Source organism: Acomys minous (genome assembly GCF_964271855.1).
Source record: "Acomys minous genome assembly, chromosome: 6".
NCBI lineage: Eukaryota > Metazoa > Chordata > Mammalia > Rodentia > Muridae > Acomys > Acomys minous.
Window position 1 is genome coordinate 24,781,557 of NC_140487.1, and position 24,890 is coordinate 24,806,446.

Consider the following 24,890-nt stretch of genomic DNA (forward strand, 5'->3'; position numbering starts at 1 on the left):
TTGGGGTAATTGATGGAGAGCCAAAAGTCCTAACTGATAAACGAACTTTACAACTTCAGGTAAGGGATAGTGGTGACAGCTTTTCTGATACATATGCTGGTGTTGTCAATAAAAATAAACTATATTATCCTGACTTTGATTTTTATAATATTTTACTAAAACACTTAATCTAAACGTTTGCCTTACATTTGTATATAAATATAAACTTAGCTAGAAAGTTCCAGGTAAGATTTATTTCAGAAGGCCGCAGAGCACATCAGATAGGGATGCTCTTTTTAGACTCATTCAGTGTCTTCACTTTCACCCGCTGCAAGGCTCCTCCACGAACAGGCAGTTTTTTAAGAGCAATGTCTGTGTCAGCCAGAGGTCCTCCCAGTAATCGAACAGGGGTGCTTTCCACTGTCACCACCCGACCCGAAGGTACCTGGAAAAGGAAAAGACAAACATTTAAAGATGAGGGAAGAAGGGGAGGAGGGAGGGTCTGGGAGGCCCTGAGGGGCTGGGCTACAATTGCGATGTAAAGTGAACAAACAAACAAACAAACATAAAATAAAGTATCTTTTTAATAATAGAAAAGTCCACATTTCCTATGCTTTGCTTTGAAAAAGAGGCCAAGCATAAGAGACAGTGTGACCTAGGAGAGTGATAAGGACTTTGGTGGCAGGAAAGTGGTCTTGTGTTCTTCCATTCCCTATCAGTTTGTGGGGGGAGGGGCACACACTGTGAAAAAGAGAGATCACTAGCAACACTGTGGCACTGGTTTACTTACAGGCAAAGGAGAGTTGTGCTTATCCTACAAGTGAGATGCAACCACAGCCTTGAGCAGAGCTGGCAGCGCCTTCAGAGGAAACCTGGGCGGTGGGGGAGGGGCTAGAGGGGATTCTGCTCTAATCTAGCACTAAGAGTGGGGATAAGGGAGGCAAACAAGTATCTTAGAGGTAAATATGCCTTCACGATGGGGAATTTGAACAGCAAAAGGCAAGATACATGAGGCAAACATAACCATAAAAACAACATTTTGGCAGCCCAAATTTTACATTTAAGAGATGTGGGAAAAAAAAATGATCTTACCGTTGTGTTAAGGCCTTTAATAAGTGTTTGGTGATATGTGGCATTATGTGGTCGTTCACTGTATTTAGAGGATTCTATAGCCTTTTCTTGAAGCCTTTTCGCTTTCTGAAATGTTTAAATTAGAAAGAAAAGAACATTAATTGCCAGGACAGCAAGGTCGACGATCTGTACAGAGGCTGTACACTTGTTCTCAACTTCCTCAATCTGCTGCTTATGCAAATGAAGCCCTTCAGTGAGAGGGCTCAGAAGGCAGAGCAGCTCTCCTGGGCTATCATCCTCAAGTTGTTCAAGAACATTTACTTCCCTGGCTTCCTAGTGTTAAGTCAAATGAAATGCAAAGCAGCATTTTTCATTTGTAAGCTGTGCTTTCAGTTGTCAGTCTAAGAAGCCAGCAAGGCTCTAACAGTGGTAGCATCCTACAGAACATTTTAGGAAAAATAGAAATGAATATTCCTTCTTCAAAAAACCTTTGTCCTTATGATTGGCAGGTTGTTGTGCATACTGCTAGGGCTTAGAAAATCCTACCTTTAATGTTTTGGCATTTGATGTTCTAGCCAAGAAGTTTTCCCATGACTTATTAGCCAGCTCTCTTTGCTTATGTGTGGCCTGTATCTGAAACAAATAAGAAAATTAGGAATTTCAGTTCCCATGAAACATACTAAAGGACTCAGAAGTCCCTGTTTTAAAGGAATCACCTCTCTTTGCTAAAGAAAAAATTGAGGCTGACTGGAAAATAAATTAAAACATATAACTTAATTAAAACATCAAGTATTGCTGGGCATGCTTGGGCAAGCCTTTAATCTGAGCACTCTGGAAGCAGAGGTTCACAGAAATGTTTCAGGTCTAGGCTAGCCTGCTCTACAAAGTGAGTTATAGGACAATCAGGGCTATCCAGAAGCCTTGCTTCAAAAGAAAAGTCTTAACATGAAAAAGGCTATCCATTTTGTGGTGAGACTTTGCATTACTTTCTGTGGAATGTAAAGCAAACTACTGAAAACAGTTTAGTAATGTCCAGTGCCAGCCAGACTGAACACTTCCCACAGTTCATGTTCGTGAAGACATACAGTCTAGAGGAAACTAAACGCAGGATGTGAAGAGAAATTCACAGGTGAAAAAAAGAGATTCTCTTGGTCAAATTTAGTTTAGGCAAAATTATGTCAGTAAAATTACTTTTAATCTGTGATTGCAACAAGGTAAGTGTTTCGTGAGACTGCTAAGTCCAGTGTGCTAGTGCTGTCTGTAAGGGGAGCTGCCAACCCACAGCTCTGTATTTCTTAATAGCCTTCCCATGCAATGTATGATCAGAGGCCACGTGCCATAGGTGTGTGTGCGCGCCATATAAATACACAGACACCACTGTAAATACAGTACTCCTAGTACTTAAGAATATGTGATTAAACAATTGCTTCAAAAAGTAGGAACAGAGGCATGCCAGTAACTATTCAGTCAAAATGACAAAGGTTCTGTGATTTAAACAAACTAACGGCCTCGAGGCAGCATAAGCTCCACGTTTTCTTCCTAGCTCTGAGCAGATCAACCGGCTTATGGCAGTATCCATGTCATAAAAACTTTGTGCAACCAGAACTTTGAAACAATTATTGGTGGGGTAGCACTCACAGGTGAATGGCTGCAGATCCTAAGCTATAGAGCCAAACATGCAATAGTCTATGTGGAAATATCAGGCAATAGACAACACTTCGGAGATCATCCCAAGGAGGTACAGTGCTTAGCTGCAGTCATAGAGAACCAAGACAAAGCAGTGATGCCTCCCTGTCGATGGAAAACGTTGTTTAAATGTCTCTTAGCTGGTAAAACAAATGAACAAACAAACTATGCTATAGCTTCTTGTCTGTGCAAAGTTTAAGGGAAATGGCTGTTTTCCTGACTGACTTCTCTGTTTAGCTGAAGTCAGACCAGTTTTCCTGGGCATGTATAAAAGAGATGCTCATAAGTGTTTTGGCATTCAGGTGAGGAAGAAGCAGATGGACACGCCTATAGTTGGCAAACAGTAAAGGTCTGTGACAGAAGGGAGGTGTGAAAGACAACCATATCTCCCTAGGAAGCTGTGCATTCCCTTACAGACAAGCTGTCAGGATGTATTTAAAGTATATATTTAGGGAGGTTACCCTGTTGCACATTTCAAAAACAGAAGTGTGTCAAGTATCTTTTTATCTTTATCTCTTTACCTTCTAAAATAAAGGAGAAAAAAAATCAAATTACAAGGCTGGGAAATAAGTCAGCCAATGAGTTGCTTGTTGTGCAAGCATGAAGCCCTGAGTTCATGTCCCTAGAGCCCACATACAAAGCCTGCTGTGGTGGCCTATGCCAGTTATCCCAGTGGTGGGAGGGAGGCAGGAGGATCTCTGGGACTTTCTGGACTCTCAGTGGAGCTAAATCACAAGATCTGGGCTCAGAAAAACCAACCAACCAACCAACCCATGGAGAGAGATAAGAAAGATACCCAACACCCACCTCTGGCTTCCACCTTTAGGTACACACCTCCATGCACATAAATATGTACACATGCATATACCACATATACACACAGAAAAAAGACACCAAAAAATAAATTGGAATACTAAAAGCAACACTGACAATAGTAATTGGGTTTTAAACTCTTAACTGCGTAGTTTCTTTTAAAATTGCACAATGACATTGACAATAACTATTATAGAAAGGAAAATGATTGAATGTTGACATATTTACAAACAAGACAAATATATTTATAAATAACAACATGTGCCTCAAAGGCTCTCTGGCATCGTTGGCTTACTTTTGCATATACTCTTTGTTCATTTTGCACATCTTGGCGTGCCTGGCTTTCGATCATCTCGTTTTGCAAGGAAGCAACCATCTTTCCAATATTTTCTGTTGCTGCTATAATAGACTGCAAAGATTTCTCATCGGCAGTGACTAACTTTAAGTTTTCCAACTTTACTTCTTCACATATTTCATTCCATATTTCTCCAACCTGTCATGGCAAAGTTTAGGTTGAGAAAGTTAGGCTAACAAAAGTAAGCGAAGCCATCTTACATAATTCTTTATGTGCTGGCCATTTTGCTCTTCTTGGGAATCAGTTAGATAGATGTGCTGAGACTGATAAGGCAGCAGCTACACCTGAGGATTCTGCCTTATAGCTTGTTCCTTTTCATGGCTGCAGATGCTGCAGTTCAAGCCTGGCTTTCCGAAGTCCTCATGCTATTCCTCCTTCCAGCCCTCTAATGAAGGCTAGGCCATGCTGAACTTGAAGGAACAGAGAGCCACATTCTGGGAGCCTGGGACATGGGAGCCCTAGAAAAGGGGTCCTGGTCTTCATCTACTCGCATAGGCATGTAACTAAATCTCAAGGTTTTAACTCATCAGTTTTATCATGCCAAAATCTATGCAGAGAACTAGAGAAACAGCTATGCCATCTAAAACAGAAATGCAACTTGATTTTTTTGTTGTTTGAAAAAAGACTTCTTTGTTAGTGTTAGTTTTAAAATTGCGCATACTGCAGTTTCTCTCTTAAGCCAGCTAGCGCCCAGATAATTGAGACTGGACTATTATTTATTTAACCAGATTTACAGCACAAGAACTGAGCAGAATTAATCTGTTCTCATCTTCTATGCTAATCTGGCTTCCTCTCAGTGTAAATCCTTGAGAATCTTGCACTTTGTGGCTTTCTCTGCTCAGCTGCTCTCTCCTGATGTCTCTCCTGGACATCCGCCTGTAGCTGAACCTCTGCTTCCCCTCTCTTCCCCGCCCTTGGCTGGCAGGGAGTAGAGCTCTATTCTCTCCCCTGCTCAGCAACTGGCTCTAAGCTGCTTTAATGGCATATCAGGGGACAACTGGGGAGCAGTGTTTACACAACACTGAGGCAGGAGGTTTTCAGAATAAGATTGAAGGCAGATATGGGGCACAGAAATCAGCATTTGAATCTTGACACAGTGCGCAATAACATTATGCCTACGCCCCTTCTTTTACAATATCCAAGTATATAATCCGAACATTAACAGAAATAAAATGTTTATTTCAGAGGATTTTCCTGAGATTTCAAAGACGTTCTACTCAGTTCACTTAGCAAAGAGCTAAGCAACCTAATTGCTTTTAAGTGAGATTTGATTTATGACATGAAGAAATGATAAAGAATACATCAGTAAGAATTAATACTTCAATAAGCAATAACTTGCTTCCCTCTAGCTCTACTGCTTTCCAAACAGTAAAGACTCTATTTTTAAAATCCTGCCAGGCTTCAGAATGACTCTGTCATGATATTCATCTTTTCCTACAAGCCAGCAGTTGGACTGACTGAAAATTTCATACATTCATATACTGAATTTATATGAATTTATATGCTCCACTCCCATTTCCTCTCCTCCAATTCCTCTACTACCCCACTCCTGACTTTTCTCTCTCATTTTCCTGTGTCTCTTTTGACAGCAATCCATGAAATCCACTAGTACTGTCAGTGTGCATACAGATGTAGGATCCACTACTGGAGCATGGGTAACCTATCAGGGGAGCAACACTCTAGAAAACAGCCACCTCTCCTAGCAGCTTCAACTGCCCCTAGCTTCTCAGCTAGCCGTGGGATTCCCTGGTCCGAGATGGGATGGCCTGGTTTTCTCTTGTGCAGGCTTTGTGCATGCAGTCACAGCCATTTGTCAGTTTCTATGTACAGCTACTCTGTTGTACTACTGTGAGGTACGTGGCTGTCAGTTATATAAAATCTTGTCTCGTGAAAGAAACCCAAAGAGTGCTATGCTTACTTGATCATAATATGAAAAATATAAAGAGACTACTAGAGTATTTAAACAACTGTCCCAGTTATGGACATATCTTTTATTTCCCAATCTGTTTGTGACACAATAGATTTTAAGTTATTGAAATAGTACTTACTTTAAAATCGAGATATCTGTGTATTATACAGAGGGTGACAAAATCTTCAGCAGACAGGCCAGGTAAATTTTCAAAATCTATCAAAGTTTGTACAGAGAGAATTATTTTAACAGTAGCAAATTATTTGAAGCATCGTATCCCTACAGTAAAAACAAATGCAAATAGATACTCATTCAACAACTTTTCCTGCCAGGTTATGCTTCCACAGTCACTAGCAGAGAACTCGTTCTCTTTCGGTCATAGTCAAAGAGATTTTTACTATCAGAAGCTAAAGAGCAAATGAGAACTCTTCCCTTAATAGGAAGCAAAGACTTTAAACATTGAGATAATTCAGAATGCCAACGTTTAAGCCTACACATCTGAATGAACTGCTCATGGTCCCGCTACACATTGCAAAATTTGAAATTTTGGTTGGTGTTATAACTTGGGCACTGAGGTCATGAGGAAACATGCATTTATTGTAGAAAGAGACTTTATTCCTGTGTGTCAGTGGACTCTGCAGCAAAAGCAAGTGCAGCCATACTCCTCACACCAAAATGCTTGTGAACTTCAGGGGTTTCTTACCTAGTTTGCCCAACACGGCATAAATTTTTGCTCGGATGTTCTCAGCAACCTCCATCACTGCAATTGATGGGCAGTTAGCAGGAAGGGGCATGATCTTTTGCTCTTCTTGAAAACTAGTAAACAGAGGTTTCTTTGTATCTAATCATTGGGTATTAAACATAGAAGGCAGAGATAAAAGCCACAGTGAATATTTGAGATTTTATTCAACATGTAAAAGGGACCAAAATACAAATATATATATTTAAAAATTAGAACAAAAACATAGTAGTGCTTTGCTATTTTTTTTTTTAATTTCTAGGAATCGATCCTAGGACTGGCAAGCAAGCACTGTGCCACTGAGCTCCCTGCAACACTGCCAGCCCATGGCTGCTACACTGCCAGTCCATGGCTGCTACACTGTCAGCCCATGGCTACTACTTTGAAAATATAATCAGTAATTGTTACTATATAGCTTTAATTTTTCTTACTTATGTAAGATAAAATGTTATAGATACATAGGGCATAATGACACACACCTTTAATCCCAGAATGTGGGAGGCAGAAACAATTAGAGCTCTGTGAGTTTGAGGCACTACAAAGAGAGTTCCAGGACAGCAGAGGCTAGAGAGGGGATGCTGTCTCAAAAGAAAAAAAAAGCCCCACAGATACAGTTTAAAATTTTTAAAGAATTTTACTTATGTATGTATGTCCGGGCAAGTGTATGCCTCATGTTTGCAGGTGCTAGGGCAGCCAGAAGAGGGCATTGGCTTCCAGAAGCTGGAGGTACAGGCAGCTGTGAACTATCTCACTTGGATACTGGGATTCAAACTCAGGTCCTCTAAGTGAGTAGGAAGTGCTCTTAATTGCTGAGCCTTCTCTGTAGCCTATAGCTAAACCTTCTCTAAAGGTGATAATTTAATGTAAAAAAGCTTGTCAAATATAAAGTTCTAGATCAATACTGATTCAACAATTTTGATTGGTTTCAATGGATTATGCCATAAAGAAAAAAGATATCTCAGATATTTTAGTTTACAACTCAGAGAACAAAAAGATTAGAGACAGAAATCATCCTAAGTGGTAGTATTTTAATGACTTAATATAGATATTACTAATAGTTTTACTAAACATGATTTGAATGAGAAAGGTTCATAAGACATAACATAGGATCACAGACTCTACAAGTCAATGACACATTCTGATATCATCAATCTTATTAGAATATGGCAGTTAAAACTTGTGAACATTTTACTTGTTTTTAGTAAAGTGCAATCCCGTTTGTGTAAAAAAAGGAAAATACATAAACACCACTACACAAAATACTATAAAGTATGCTGTCAAATATCAAATACCATTTATCTATCAAAAATTAACTGCTAAATGGAACATCATTGAATTTAGCTATAAAAGAAAAGAAAATAAGAAAAAAAAAAGAGAAAAAACCCCACAACTAAATTTATTTAGGAAGTACCATTACTTTCTGAGTTAAAGAATATAGTTAAATACCATGTTTTAAAATAGTCTATGAAAAGTGAACCCACTATTAACTTACTCAATTTTGTTCTAATTTTTCACAACTTATTTGTTTGGGGGAGGGAGAAGAGAGAGAGACAGAGAGGAGAGAGAGAGAGAGAGAGAGAGAGAGAGAGAGAGAGAGAGAGAGAGAGAGAGAGAGAGAGAGAGAGAGAGAGAGAGAGAGATCCGTTTGTTTTTGAGGCAGGGACAGGGTCTGCAGCTGGCCTGGCATACTTGGTCCTACGAGCTCGACAGTGAGCCCTGGAGATGAGCTTGCGTCCCCAAAGCCAGGATGAAACTTGTTTTTGTTCATGTGTTTGCTCTGCTTTTTGAGGTTCTGGGACAGAACTCAGGTCCTTCAAGCCCTTTACTGACGGAGCCATCCCCTCGAGACTCCAGTTACTCACAATTTATGACACAAACTCCCCAGCAGCTTGTTGTAACAACCTCACAAAATGAGGTAAGTAAGCATCCTGACATTCCTGTATTCTTTAAAGCTCTAGAGACATGCCTCTAACTGTTCCTCCTGAAACTTCAGAGCACACTTACCAACGATCCTGCCATTCTCATCACGCTTTACCCCTAGTTCCTTTTCTTCCTTTCTCCACAGTTTAATTAGGAGACTAGCAGCAGTCAGGTCTTTCTTCCCTCGCCAAGCATTAACATGAGCAGAAGTTTTGGGATTGTCACAAAATTCAACCATTATTCCAAGTATCAGATTACAGAATTTTTTTTGGTTCAGCTTTGCAAGGAAACAGAAAATGACAAAAAAATGGTAATGAATACTAAGAATGAGCATTTTATTGAAAGAGAAATTTAGATTACCAGCCAGGTCCTTCTGAGCAATCTGACTGTGACAATGTCCAGTAAGTCATCCAATGAGCATTTGCAAATACTACAAATTAAATCAATAAAGAGATTTATAGGGAGAAGGGAAGGATGACAGGATAAAAAAGAAGTAAGAGAGGGTGAGTGATGAGAGTGAAGAGGTTATATTGTATACATACATGAAATTGTCAAAGAACAAACCTAATAAATAATTATTAAGAAATCCCACCTACAACAGTGCGTTCCACATAGTACATTTTCTATGTAAAGCACTCTTTGTTGATAATTCCTCTGGTACAGAGGACACATAACCTTTTGTTTGAATTGCAAATGTGGTCAGTTTATGTGATTGCTATTCTTGGTTGTCCACTGACTACATCTGGAATTAACTAAAATCCAAATGACTGGATACACTTTCGAGGGATTTTTTTCTTAATTAAATATTTAAAGTGGGAAGATCCACTTAAGCTGGTCCACATCCTCTGCTGGCAGCCTGAGTAAAGGACATGGGAAAGGGAAGCTTGCTCTTTTTGCCCCCTTGCTCTTGCTAGCAAGTGCACTCTTCCTGATATTAGAGCCCATTTCTTCAGGATTCTGGCATACACTGGAAGACCAAAAGAGACAACCAGCCTCATGGGCTGAAAAGACTACAACATTCTTGGGCCTTCTACTGGTAGGCAGCCATTGTTGAACTAGTGGACCAGCCTGTAAACCATTCTAATAAATCTAACAAATCCCCTTTATAACTATATCTATATATCTAGGTAGATTTTTTTTTATTCCTGTGCTTCACTTTCAGGAGAAGCTATTGTAACAACATTCTTACATTTATTGACTAGATCCACACTAAGCACAATTTAGTAGCATAATCCTAGCAAACACATTACAATAATGTGTATAGGCAAATCTAGGCCAACGTAGCTTTGTTCACATATGTACCGCATATCCATGTACATATCACTGAGTTCACACACACACACAAACATACACACACACACACACACACACATACACACACACACACACACACACACACACACACACACACGGTCACTCATTTAACCTTCTTTATACTGGGATGAGACAGATACTTTTGTTATCCTGGTTTATAGAGGAAAACACTATGAATAGAGTAATTTACAAAATTCCCTTTCGAGGACATGGTAGGACACAGATAATTTTGGAATGTTTGTCAAATCAAAGTAGGTTTATTATTCTGTTAATAAAATAAGAAGTGTGGGAATTATATTGACATGGGTATGACTCTGCATGAATTTTTAAATTTTTTTTTCTGAAACAAATCATGACTTCCTTCTGTTATAATACTGACTACACTCCTAATTCAAGTCAATAGAGCTGAGATCTGCTCCCCACAGCTTCATGGTAGAGACTCCTAGCTCCCCCCTGACACACCACGTGGCCCTCATATTATCTCTGGACTGCAAACACTCCTTTAAAAGGGTCATCTTTTTCTAGGGTTACCCATAGCTTCAATATTAGGGGAAAACTGGAAGTTACTGATTGGTTGATAGAGGTTTGATACAGGACACAGAGTAGCTTGTCATAAACTGTTTCTTGGCAGGTAGATGGAACAGAAGAAAAAACATCTGCTTACTCGCCTTTGGGAACACTGACCTACACATACTAATTCCTTAACTGAAAGAATGTTCAGAACCCTTAATATGCTAGGTGTTCTGGGAATATCTAGGAGGGATTTTATTTAAAACAATGTAGCTGGCTGGGCATGATGGCACACACTTTTAATCCTCACACTCAGGAGGTAGAGGCAGGAGGATCTCTGTGAGTTCCAGGCTGGATGATCTACACAGTCAATTCCAGGACAGCTGGTCCTACACAGAGAGACCATGTCTCCTCTCCCCCTCCACCTCTGTCTCCCCAAAAAACCTCAACACAAATAACCCTCACTATATCTGATATGATTTAGGTCACGTTTATTCACAGACCCTGTTTTCTGCTACTTGGTTTGGACATATTTATCTTTCATGTTGGAGCACTGTGGATATTACTTACTGCCAATATATCCAAAAGGAGGAAAATCCCTTCCTCTTCAAGGAAATAATCCTCAGAAGTATAACACCCCAAAATGCAGCACCTTCAATGGAAAAGAGAGCAGTCATTCATCAGACATCTGCTGTTAGACTTAATTTGTTGGCCTTCTTCCTATGACAGCATTGTTAGGCAATGCTTTCACTTTATTCACTAAACCAAGTAGCTAACTCATTTTCACTTTAGACATGGAAACTCTGAAGAAGCTTTGTAAATGTAGTTTAATTTTAACTATTTTTTGTGTGTTTGTGTGTGTGTGTGTGTGTGTGTGTGTGTGTGTGTGTGTGTGTGTATGTGTGTGTGTCTGCACTTGAGGAGGCTAGAGGTTGGCATCAGGAGCTTTGCACCTGGAGTTGCAGGCACTTATGAACTTATGAACTCAGAGCTGGGAAATGAACTCAGGTCCTGTGGAAGAGCAGCATGCACTCTCACAGCCAAGCTGCCTCTCCAACCCTAAACTCGTTAAAAAACCAAAAAACAAAAAACTAATAACAAGTAATTCTTCTCTACAACTTTTTTGTTGCAAGTGGAACTTTCTCCTTTACTTTCATGACACTGACGACTCTTAACGGCCTCTAGTCAGTTGCTGTAGGAACTGTTTCTTCAAGTTCATCTGTTTACCATCTCTGTCATGGTTTGGTGCTGCTAAATTTCATGATGATTCTTGATGACATTCCTCCTTGCACTTAACATTTGCTACAGTGCCTACTATTCAGGTCCACGTGGGCTGCATGCAGAGGGACTGAAACTGCTTCCACGGCTACTGCTACTATTTTCCTCAGGTGGTTTTCTTAGTAAGCTGACAAAGCTATTGTCAATAGTAGTGACAATGATTTGTTGCAGGATATTTGATCCCATTGTGAACCCCAAGTTTGTAAACTGTAAAAAACCAGTTTCTTGTTTGGTGTAGCTCAGCTCTAACACACACCTTTAACCCAAGAACATTCTGTGTACTGTAAAAAAGTAGTGGAGGTGCGGAGCAGCCCTAGAACACACCTTTAATCCAAGAGTTTTCTGTAAACAGGATTGAATAAAGTTAACCCTAGGTCAAGAAGCCAAGCAAGCACCCAGCTGCAGGGATTAAACAAAGAGGAAGGACATTGAGAAAAGGGTATTTAAGGCATGGAGGAGGAGAGGAGGAGGAGGAGGAGGAGGAGGAGCTTTTGGCTTTTGGGCTTTTAAAAAAGATTTATTTATTTATTAATATGTGTACAGTTCTCTACCTGCATGACAAAAGAGGGCATCAGATCACTTTATAGGTGATTGTGAGCCACCATGTGGTTGCTGGGAATTGAACCCAGGACCTCTGGAAGAGCAGTCAGTGCTCTTAATCTCTGAGCCATCTCTCTCCAGGCCCAGCTTTGGGGCTTTTAGCTTTTGACTTTTTGGCTTTTTTCATTTTTGATGTGAGCTGAGTAAGAAAGGCTTTTTCCTCTGGGATGTGAGCTGAATAGGACAGCCAGCTGGCTGCTTTCTCTGCCTCTCTGAGCTACCAAATTTTCACCCCAGAGCCTGGCTTCTGAGTCTTCACTGGTGAAATCAAGTGATTTGGCATTTTTTGTTTTATAACAACAATGATGAGTCATTAGTAACAGACTGTTACCTGTTACTTCAATGCGTTAAAACCACCTAGGGTCAGCTTCCTGTTCCTTGGTTAAAAATGGCTTCCTCTTTAAAACAAGAGACCACCAGTTGGTTTGAGCAATCTGTGGGGGGTTATGTTGATTACATTATCTGTAGTGAGAAGACCCATCCACTGTGGGCAGCTCCATTCCCTGGGCTATCTAAGACTGGAGAAAACAAGATGAGCACAAGCATGCATACATTGATTCTCCCTCTGCTCTCAACTGTGGATGTATGTGACTAGCTGCTTTAAGTTCCTGACAGTTTGACCTTTCCAGTGATGGACTGGAACCTGGAACTGTGAGCTAAAATAAACTCTTTCTACCTTCAGTTCCTTTTGTCAGGGTCTTCTGTCACAGCAATTAGAAAAGAAGCAAAGATAGGTATTTAGCTTGTTTTATTTTTTTCCAGCTTAGAACTTATCAACCTTTATAACTGAGCCAATTCCTACAGTAAATATTCCTTTCCATATAACATGAATTAATTTTGTTTCTCTGGAGAACTCTGACAACACTTAACATATCTAAGTTGTCAACAAAAGCTAAGAAGAAAAAGGAACAAGGAGAAACAATTATTGTACCAAGTGTTCAGGTATATTTAAAAGTCATGATTCTGAAGACAACACAAAGCTACAGAAAGGCTAAATGGATGTCAATGGAACAGAACAGAGTGCCTAAAGGAGCCAACGTAATAGCACCACACCGCATGAGTCAGGATCGCTATGTTTTCCTACATGGCTGGACTGTGAGTACATCAGAACCAACAGCTAGGTTCTGAAACGAGTGGCTTCCCTGCTTGAGTGACAGGCTTCGGTTACTTCTCAAGCTCACATTCAGGCCATCTAACAGAAAAGGCACTGGCTTAGTGCTCTCGTGTGATTTCGAGGGAAGAAAACGGCAGCTGTAAACTCAATTTTCTTATACCGGGGTGTTCACTTGGTCATAGCAATACTCACCAAATGCAGTCTAAAGTACTGAAGAGAAGGACGTTGTGGCCTAGGCCAATCTGTAACTTCTTGTGGTCTGTCTTCATTACATGAAGAACTATGTCAACTCCTTCACTCCCAAACATTTCCTGTTGAATAGAGTTGGTTTTTCTTTAAATGTTTGTTATTTATTTATTTATTTATTTACTTATTGTATATGAGTGCTTTATCTGCAGAAGAGGGCATCAGATCACATTATAGATGGTTGTGAGGCACCATGTAGTTGCTGGGAATTTAACTCAGGACCTCTGAAAGAGTAGATGGCACTTTTAACCACTGAGCCATTTCTCCAGCCCTGAATAGAGTTGTTCAATCACTTCTTGGAATAAATATATAAGTGTTCTCTTCTCTACCTCATCCTATCTCTTAAACCTATTTTTCTACCTGAAAATAATGCTAGCAATGATTTGGTTGTTTTCAAACTACTTTGCTAGTTTCCAAACTAATACTTTTAATATGGTTAAAAATTGATCTCATTCGAAGCTGGAGGGGCGGTTCAGCAGTTCACAACACTTGTCCCAGAACCCACATGGCAGCTCACAGTCACCCGTAACTCCAGCTCCAGGCAATCTGTCACCTTCTGATATCTGAGGGAACCGAGGGCACATGTAGTGAGTGTATATACATGCAGGCAAAACAGTCACCCACATTAAATAAGTAAATCAACCTATCTAAAAAGTAGTTTGTTTTTAAGAAATTGGACTCATGCATCATTAGTTCTTGATGGTAAATTATTATAATGTCGAACACTTTAAGATCAACATGGGAGCTTAGTGATTTTAGGAACTTTTTCTCAGGCATCAGTCTGTACCATGGAAGATGTTATAATGTTCTCAAAAGGGGAATAAGTAGATAAGTGATCATAAACCTTTACTCATTTATATAAAATTACTACCACTCAACCTTTCCCCTTATCAATTATTTTTCTCACTCTCAAGTTGTTTTGTTCTAGTTTCCATTTAGATCATGATTATTCTAGACAAGCAGGCACAAGACAGAAAAGAATAGCACATTATATGTCAAGGTTTGGAACTAAACCAATTTTCCTTCCTATTGCCTCTCCTTAAAAATCTATTTATGGTAGTAGAGTAGTAATTAAGAGCATTAATTTTCTTTCCTAGGACGCATATTTGATTACTAATACCCACGTGGCAGCTTACAACCACCCCTAACTCCAGGGGATCCAATGCCCTCTTCTGACACTGAGTACCAGGCAATCATATGGTACATAGACATCTGGGTGAGCAAAACACATACACATAAAAATAAACAAATCTAAACAATGTTTAGATCTGCCAATTTTTTTCTAATTTTTATTTTTCCCAATTCTATCTCCTCCTATCTAAATCATCACCATATGACACTCCTTAGTTTACTATGGAGCTAGTAAGTATCAAAGGGAAGGAACTAAAGCATTGTTTTAAAGTTCTAGGTTTAGAAACAAAGACAATCCAAACTCCAAGCAATAGTTCAGACTACACAGGCTCCTAGGGATGCTATTTGCTACTGAAGGCCTTGTGATTAGTCTTTTACTGAGATGAACTGAAAGCATTACATGCCCCAAAAGACTGGCTCAAGAATGTCCACTGAAGCTTTAGTTCTAACCAGTCCAAATACAAACAGCCTAAGTGTCTATCAATACACTAAGATAAGCAGACTTTGATAGTTTATAGAGTAGCACTGAGTGAGAAGAAGGAATGATATACACAACAATATGAATGCATTTCAGAAGTACATGCTATTTCTTTCTGGATAACAAAAACACATATAGAAGAGCAAATACTGTGTGATTTTACTCACATAAAGATTGGCAAAACTGAACTATAGGCAAGTAGGGGTATGACTGCAGAGTAGATAAGTAAATGTCATACCGATAAGAGATTGTGGTGTATATTATATGTTCCAATTGGAGTATTGGCAAAATGTGGTATATATATTCAAAAACAGCTATTGAAATATATATATATATTCAAGCCCTGTGCATTTCATTGCATGTAAGTATACTCAGAATATTAAAAAGTATTAAAATTTAGTTAGGTTTTAAATTTTTTCAGTGTGTGTGTGTGTGTGTGTGTGTGTGTGTGTGTGTGTGTGTGTGCAGGTATGTGTCCTGCAGCATGTTTGGATGCCAATTACAAGTTTCTCTTTTTGTCATGTGGATTCCAGAAATGGGACTCAGGTTGCCAGGCTTAGTAGCAAGTGTGTTTACCTGCAGAGTCGTCCTCCCCTCCCTGACCCAAATTCTACAAGATTAGAAAAAAGGGGAAACATTATGGACACTTAAAAGAATGTATAGTATTGGGAGACTAGGAGCCTGATGTTGGGGTTTACATTACATACCTTCCTTTGAATATTGTGTTCACAGAGACCTGACAGGATCAGTAATGTGTCAGACTGGATTTCTAAGGCAATGGCCTCTTCCTTTTCATCAGGTCTGCTTATCATATTTTTAAAGATTCCTGGTATGAGAAAAGTTAAAGAATGTAATTATTAGATGCAATTTTTATTATTTTCTATTAGGACCTCCCCCCCCCTTTAGGAGGATTCTTCACCTTCCAGCCCACAACTGCAGCAGAATCCACCTGCTCTACCCGAGGCCTTAACCATATCCAAAACTGCAGCTAAGACCCCACCTCCAGACATCCAACACTTCCTCAGAACCTTCCCAGCATCTCAGAAGCACACCACCCCCTGCCATCTCCATATCTTGGTCCACAACTCCAGCAGAAGCTCTATGCTTTACCTCAGGCCATGTCAGTACCTGGAACCCCAGAAGCCACCTGGGACCTCAGAACCCCAGAAATCTCTGTTCTACCAGATGCTACACTGGTACCCAGATCCCTAGAGGGCACCCTAGCTCCTATACTAAAACCCCACCCAGAGGTCATGGAGGTCGCCAACCCCAATCAGAGACACCCTACTGGACCTGAGGACTCACCTGTCACCAGAACCCAGGCCTCTCCGGCCAGAAGACCACAAAGGACACAGACATAAAGGGAGAAAAAGCCCATCCAACAAAGGTAAACTCAGGAATTAGCCTATAAACTTATAGTTATCCCAAACCCAGATGACTAAAGGCCAGTAAGAAAATACAATCAACAACAGCCAGGGCAATATGGCGCTGCCAGAGCCCAGCTATCCTACTACACAAGCCCTGCATATTTCAACATAGCCAAAGCACAAGAAAATGATCCTAAAACAAATTTTATGAAGATGATAGAAGCCCTTAAGGAGTACTTAAATAAATCTTGTAAAGAAATCAAGGAAAACAAAATTAAACAACGGGAAGAAAACAAATATATCCCTTAAAAAAAAAAAAACCAAGAGAGCCAGGGAAAGACAAAGAGGTGAAGGAAATGAATAAAATAGTTCAAAACCTGAAAATGGAAATAGAAGGAACAAAGAAAACACAAATTGAGGGAATCCTGAAGATAAAAAACCTCGGTAAGAGAACAGGAACTGCAGGCAAAAAAATCACCAACAGAACACAAGAGACGGAGAGAGAATCTCAGACATAGAAGATACGATAGAAAAAGTTGGTACATTGGTCTAAGGAAATGTTAAATCTAAAAAAAATCCTGACACAAACAGCCAGGAAATCTGGGATACTATGGAAAAAACTAAACCTAGGTATAATAGGAATAGAATGAGAAAAGGCCAAACTTAAAGACCGAGTAAATATTTTTAACAAAACCATAGAAGAATTTTTTCCTAACCTTAAGAAGAACATGCAGCTAGGCTCAGTGGTGCATATCTGTAACCGCAGCACTTGGGAGGCAGAGGCAGGTGGATCTTTGTGAGTTCAAGGCCAGCCTGGTCTGCAAAGCAACGTTATGCAACTTTATCTCATCGCACTTGTCTTTATAAAACTCGGCCTCCACTGATGCCCTTTCTGAACACGTCATCTTGCACATTTCAATACTGTAACCCTGCTCATGATACCACTTTGCTTAAAAGAACAATTTTTCCTCTTCCTAAAACTATCATCCATTAGCGCTCCAAAGCAGGAGGGGGAGGAATGGGAGGACACAAGGGATGGGATAACAATTTAGATGTAATCTGAATAAATTAATTAATATTTTTTTAAAAAAGAAGAGAACAACAACAACAACAGCAACAGAGTGCTCCTGCTTGGCAATAACTAAGTCTCTTTAGCTTTTGTAACATCTACTTTCTATGCTACCCATTAGGTCCCTAGCTGAGGGCACAAGGTAAGGCTGCTTTGTTCTCGTTGTTCTCATCAGGGCAAGGTTCCCCAGCAGTCTCATTGATACAGTTTTTAGTCTGTTTATGGAGAAAGCATATTTACACGGACACTGTATTTGCAATGTGCTTTCTACGTATTTGAGGCTGGAAGTACTACAAAGCCTTGCTAGGCTAAGAGAGAGAAGGTCTCCATATTGTGGGACCCACAAGGAGACTGTGCTGCCTATCTACTACATCTGAGCGGAGGGTCTAGGTCTTCACCGTGCATGGTCCTTGGTTAGTGCATTAATTGAGGGACTACTTCTGTCATGGACTCTGACCTCTACACACTTATCACTTCCCCCTGGTGGGGCGACCATTGCCAAGCCACAGAGGAAGAGGATACAGGCAGTGCAGAGGAGACTTGATAGGCTGAGGTCAGATGTTAGGGAGGAGGGCTTCCCTTTCTGAGGACAAAGGGAGGGGTTAGAGAGTATGAGAGAGGGTGGGTGGATTCGGGAAGAGGAGGGGCCTATAATTGGGATGTAACGTGAACAAATTAAAAATAAAAAAAATTTAAAAAAAAGAAAGAAAGAGATGGTCCCTGCATCTAACAATTATGTAATGAGAGGAAAATGCCCTTAGAGTGCTCTTGCTGTTTGCTTCCTCTGACACATTCCATCAGCTCAGCAGAATCACAATTTCTCCTTGGATATACAAAGACTGCATTTGCAGCTAACATGGGGCATTTGGACTGAATTTTGTGCAATGGAATGCATATAGTTATGATGAAAATGTACGTTGTGTTGAGTCATTGTAAGCCCATTTGGAACAAAGATAAATGTTTTTACATAATGCCACTTTCAGTTTGTTTGTTTCTAAACAGGGCATGTTGGTACACACCTCTAACTCCATGGTTCAGGACACAGAAGCAGAGGGACTGCTGTGAGTGTGAGGCCAGCCTTGTCTACACAGTGAGGTCTTGCCTCAACATATATGCTTTTTTTTTCCTCATGAGTGTTATAATTGGAGGCTCACTATCTCTCTTCTAATTATGGATGAAAAATATTTTAATAAGCAGAGGAGTCTTTTTAAGCAAATTGCAATTAGTGTTTCAATTTAAATCATGAATGTCCCTCGAAGGCCTATGTGCTGGGAAATGGTGCGAAGGTTAAGGGGTGGGGCCTATTGGAAGAGAGGATGATGGGAACCTGGTCCCTTCCCACTTTTCTTTCACTTCCAGGCCACCATGACATAATGCTTTACCACAGGCTCCAAAGCATTAAGCCAAATTACCATGGATGAAGAAGAACTGTGAAACTGAGCCAAACAGTTTCTCCCAGGTATGTGCCACAGCACCAGAGAGCTAGCATGAGCAGAGCACAGGAGATGCCAAAATCCAGGGAGTCTAGCTCTTAGCTGTGTATATAGTCTTGTATACTTTGAATCACCTGCAGATTACCTATTATTCCTAAAACAATGGAAATGCTGTGCTAATATTTGTTATAAACCACAACTTAGAGAGTAATGAGAAGAAAAGTCTTTCTGCACTCAAACAGATAGTTTCCCCGCTTTTCTGTAATGTTGACCCATGGATGGTTGAGCATGTGGCTGCAGAAAGCTAGGCTGTACAGGGCCAACCACATGACATTTACAGGAAGTAATGCCTGAGACAGCACTTGTCAAGACCAGGGAGGAGAGGACTAAGGGACTATGTATTTTCAAATAATAAAGGGCAAAGAAGTGTAAACTGGAAGTTGACATTCATGAATTCATTTTAGAAAAGAGACCGCTGGATACTTTTCTCTATGCACGCATGTGCCTGTTGCTCTGAATGGGAAATGTAACTTTATCTTCTTTGAATATGACTCCACACTGCTCGGCCAGAAGTGGCAATATCAATACAGAAAAATGAGACATAACGACAGTGCACTTAAATTCAAAAGATACTGCTTACTTGTATGGTTTTCAACCAATACATAGTCATAATCAGTATTTTAACTAAATTAGGTAACAGTTTCATCACTCCAAAATATGCTCTTATGCTGTTTCTTCATAACAAACATCTCTTTACTCTTACACTCTGGAAAACAGTAGCTTATTTATTTTCTTTCCTATGCTGCCCTTCCGGCAGAGCTTTATAAATGTAATGTACAAGAATATGCTCTGTGAATCTGATGCTTTTCATTTAGCATAATCCATTTTAGATTGATCCATACTGTTTCAAGTCTCAATACTTGGTTGTTCTTAATTGTTGAATCACCTTCTATCAATGAACATACTCAAAATCTATTTATTCACTGCTCAAAATAAGGGCATTTAGGTGACTTCTACTTTGGGGCCATTATATATAAATAAAGATGCTGTAAACATCCATATACAAGCTTTCATGTGAACTTAAGTTTTTTTTTCAGTTAAAAACCTCAGGTGGGATTTATTTAAACAATTAAAAAAATACTTCTTAATAAACACTTAAAGGATTAATGGTCATGAAAGAGAGCTGATTGATATCAACAGAATGAAACAAAAAACCAGGAATATGCTCATTCATAAAAGCAATTTATAGGATATTTATTTCATATGAAGCTCTTAGAATTATAAACACCTAATTTTCACCACTGAGCTGCCATGTAATATTTTACCTATCAGTTGATGAATAACCCCCTTTTCACAAAGATCTGTGTTCACAGTCTCATCTTCAAGGTGAACCATGGCTCTGAGGAGCCGTAAAGTGTAACGCATCTGGGCAAACTTGTTTCCACGGCCACCTGTACCATGGAAACTGTTACCATGAATGAAGAAGTTATCTGTGGAAAAAAATAAATAATGTAATTTATACTGAGAAATCTAAAGCTTAGGACATTTCAAGTGAATGTTTTCATTTATAAACAAAACAACGATAAGATATTTTAGATATCTATATATTTAAAAAGATGTTAAAATTCAGTCATGTTTGCTTTGTTTTCTTTTTTACAGAAATATTATCCCTTCTCGTTCTCTTTCTAGGCTTGGAATGGAAATGTGCCTCCTAAAGTTTCCCCCAAAGTTATAATTGTTTGTGTCTTTTGCAACATTCTTCTGTTAGTAAATCCCATGTTTTAAAAATTAATCACATTAGGGCCAGAGCAATAAACAATGCATATTGCACTTTCAGGTGACCAAAGTTCTATTCCCAGCACCCACAGTGGGCAGCTCACAGGCACTTGCAATTCTAGCTCCAGGATACCTGAAACCATTGGCTTTTATGGACAACTGTCTGGTACTCAGTGGATGCTCAATAAGTGTTTGTTGAATATATTAAACTATTGAATAAAATATATTAAACAGATTTATTTCCTTTCTAAGTATAATTTTTGTATAGGCCTCATAATATAAGAATTTAAATAAAATCATATATAATTTCTTTTAACTATTTATTAATTATATTTAAGATCTTTATTAATAGCAAACTTTGAAATCTGAATGTTTTAAAAAGATTTGTCTTATTTTTAATTATGCACAAATGTGTGTGTGTGTGTGTGTGTGTGTGTGTGCATGACTGCAGGTATATGAAGAGGCCATTGAATCTCCTGGAGCTGGAGTTACAGGCAGTTGTGAGCTCTCTGGCCTAGGTGTTTGGAGCCCAACTCAGGTCTTCTGCAAGAACAGTATGTGTCATTAACTGCTGAGTTATCTCTCTAGCCCTAAAAATCTCCATGTTTATGAAGTCATATAAATACAATAACAGAATGAATACAATATTTTTATTTTCTTCAATGTAACTATTTATTTCCTATGCAAATACTAAGAGTTCAGGGGAAATAAAGAATCAGATCCTTATAAGGCCCTGAAGAGCACTCACCCTCGTGATCACACCATTCTAGAAATGCAAGGATTCGAACATTGCCCTGGCATGACATATACTCTTCTATTAACAAAGGCGCCACTGAGGACAAGGTGGCAATTGCATGCAGTTGTAGTTCTTCGTACTGTGCTGCAGACCACTCGATAATTTTGAGTCTCTCAGGCTTTTTGACGTAGGTAAGCAAAGCCAAAATAACCTTGCCATCGATTAGTAGCTGTAAGGAAGGGCAAAATATACTTTGTTAGCAGCATAGTTAAAGTACCTTTATTTAACTTAGCAAAATTAAGTGTGATATTTCAAATTTGATGTTTTAGTGATAATTCCAAAATATTTCTCTTCTATCTGTGACAGTACCCCAAACACATGGAAACAAAAAAGACAACACACTACCACCGTCAACAACAGCTTTATAACAGTAAGAGTACTGATTCTCTGTCCTGGGGTGTGGGCTCTTCAGATGACAATAACAGAAAATACACATTAATTAATTTTTGATGCTCATCTATTTGTGAGATGCTTCTTAACAATCTCTGTGTTTTGATTAGACCTTACCTGTACAGTAGTTAGATCTTTACATAGGATTACAATCATGTTGAATAACAATTTCTTCAACTCAAAGTCTTCATAGGAATTAGAAAGCTTAAGATTTTTTACCAAAGGATTTTGACTTTTAACTGTGAGACGAGAGAGAGAGTGAAATGAAAGCTCATACACAAGACTCATTGAGGCACTTACAAAATGCTTAAGATGGTACAATTTTTACCTTCATTAAAAGTTGCAAATAGTATCAAATCCCTGGTAAAGCCACATTCCTATTACAAACACACAAAATAAGCAGAAAGGTGAAATTGGAATGCCAGTTAAGCTACAGGTGCCCATATTTGCCCACTATTCAACTGTTGCTATATAATTTCCCTACTGCAACTCATTTGAATTTAAACATAAAATAATAACAAATAAAAGCAAAGAAGCAACAGCACATGCCTAGTTAGCTCTAATGCACTTACTGTAAATTGCATCCGAAGCTTCTAAGGAGTATTCTACATTAGCCTATGCATATTCAATGTGATATGTAAAGTTAGTGAGAAGTCATATAGTCTACCCAGTTACTGCTGTGATTCATTGTCTATACCTTTAGATGATACCATAGCACGTGAACATCCACGTCTTTTCAATAGCTATTCTTTTCAACGCTCCCTTTATCTCAGTCACTTGCATTAAATCAAAGGACAGCCAGGGGGGAGCAAAACAGTGCAACTTAACAGGACACCCCTGAAGAATGCTCAGACCTGCAAATACCTCAGCTCAGGTGACACGCTCCTCAGAGCCATGCTAATTGGTACCTACATATGGCAGACTTAACTAGGTGCTATCACAGATTGCTCATACATTTTTACAGTATGGATCCCATGACTTTTCTTATGTTGGACCACTTGATGTACACTGACAGGTATAGCTAGTCCTTTGAAACCCAACATATAAAGTAATATGGCTGATGTGTGAATATTGTTGCAAAATCTATTCTAAGATTTCAACCATTCAGGGATTTGTTCACTATATAGTAGAGAAAGGGGCTGGAGAGACTGCTGAGGAGTTAAGAGTGTGCACTGCTCTTTCAGACAGCCTGAGTTCAGTTCCCAGAACCCACTTCAGATGGCTCACGACCACCTGTAACTCCAGCTCCAGGTGTTTCAACTCTCTCTAGTGCCTCCGAGGGCCACTACCCTCACAGACAAACCTATATTCAGTCAGACACATGTACACAAGACTAAAACAGTAAAATAAATGTTTAAATATAGGTAGAGTTAGCTTCTGATATGGCTGGGTATTATGATAGAACAAACCTTTGAAAATAATATAAAAAGCAGCAATCTTGTGCTCAAGAGAAAATAGACATTGGAAGAAAGTTGGAACTCTGATAAAGACCGTGTAAATTCTCTTATCGACTCCTTTTAAAGCTGGCGTTCAGTCTGACAGCAAATCCTACTCTACACCTCGTGGGGATGCTAAACTCAAAGGTAAACCTGTGGTCTAAGTGGGACAGTGACTGAGGCAGCCACAGCCACGAGGATGAAAGGTACAGTCTCATAAGGGAGAATGCCAGAAGGCGAACTCAGATGTTCACACAAATGATTCCCCAGTCTTTCACTGCTGCCTGACTTGTTCAAAGACAGATCTACACATCATAACCAAAGCTAGAAGAATCAATTGAGATTTGAGCTTTATCCACTATAGGGATGAATGCAGACAAGTTCAATATCTACTACTAATAAAACTGAAAAAGTATTCCTCAGAGGCCTATGCCAGAATCCATAGTGAAGACACTCCTAATGAGTGGGAACACAGGAACTCTGAATAATAGTAGAAATGGTAGAAAGGAATCAAAGGGGACTAGATGTGTAGCTCAGTGGTAGAACCCTAGCCTACCATGCAGAAAACCCTGGGTTTGGTCTCCAGAACTGAAGAAAAGAAAAGGAAACTCTAATATCTGAAATACAAACACACTAGAAAGGATGATCAGTACAAGGCACGAGTCAGGAAAAGTCAGTTAGTTTAAATATACAGACCAATACAATCATCCAATCTGAGGACTAGAGAGAAATACTACTAAAAACAGTGACCAGAAGCCTTATGAGACAATGTAAAAACAAAACCAAAGTACGAGCAATGGAATGCGAGAACAAGAGAGGAGAAAGAATTCACTAAAAAGTATTGATGAAAATAATTGCCAAAATAATTGCCCAAATTTGGAGAAACATTATGTATGTAGAGAAGTTTATAAAATATAAACAGAAAAGTGACCATGCCTTGGCACACTGTAGTGAAACTGCTGCCCAGCAATGATGGGTGTGGGGGAAGGGAGTGAGGATCTTTGAAACAGAAGGAAGCAAGAATCCCAATAACAAGTACTTACCAGGGACAGCAGAGGGCAGAAGACAGCAGGGCATTATCTTTCAAGTGCTAATAGAGAAAATTTTTTTTCAACCTAGAATTCTATAGTCAATGAACATAAATTTCAAGAATTAAGGTGAATTAAAAATATTTGTAGATAAAAGAAACCCAAGAGACTTTGTTGAGAGCAGGTACCACAAGAAATGATAAACAACATTCTTTCACTGAAAAAGAAACAAAACTAGATGGACAGGAACAAAAGAAAAACAGCGAATAGGTTAGTGATAAAATACAAAAAAAGATACCCGGTGTGAAGAGGAATGCAACGGAATGGCAGAAGGGAAGTCCAGCAGGGACTCTCATGAATTAAAATGCAGCTCGCCACTGCAGTAAAACACAGAGGTACTAAAACGGAATGTCGAGCACCCCACCACTGAGGTTAATACAGTCTGATGCATA

General features: G+C 39.3%; 1 protein-coding gene across 1 annotated transcript in view; it reads right to left on the reverse strand.

The window, feature by feature from the left end:
* Positions 1 to 211: 211 nt before the first annotated feature.
* The window catches only part of CFAP69 (cilia and flagella associated protein 69), a 51,098-nt gene continuing 26,419 nt past the window's right edge, over positions 212 to 24,890 (reverse strand). Inside the window, 14 exon segments of the mRNA XM_084786931.1 lie at positions 212 to 424; positions 1,072 to 1,176; positions 1,597 to 1,683; positions 3,845 to 4,042; positions 5,953 to 6,029; positions 6,517 to 6,654; positions 8,557 to 8,749; positions 10,867 to 10,948; positions 13,481 to 13,599; positions 15,851 to 15,969; positions 20,338 to 20,502; positions 21,537 to 21,753; positions 22,092 to 22,213; positions 22,303 to 22,351. Coding sequence (XP_084643057.1) covers positions 257 to 424; positions 1,072 to 1,176; positions 1,597 to 1,683; positions 3,845 to 4,042; positions 5,953 to 6,029; positions 6,517 to 6,654; positions 8,557 to 8,749; positions 10,867 to 10,948; positions 13,481 to 13,599; positions 15,851 to 15,969; positions 20,338 to 20,502; positions 21,537 to 21,753; positions 22,092 to 22,213; positions 22,303 to 22,351 — 1,839 coding nt within the window. The 3' untranslated portion in view covers positions 212 to 256.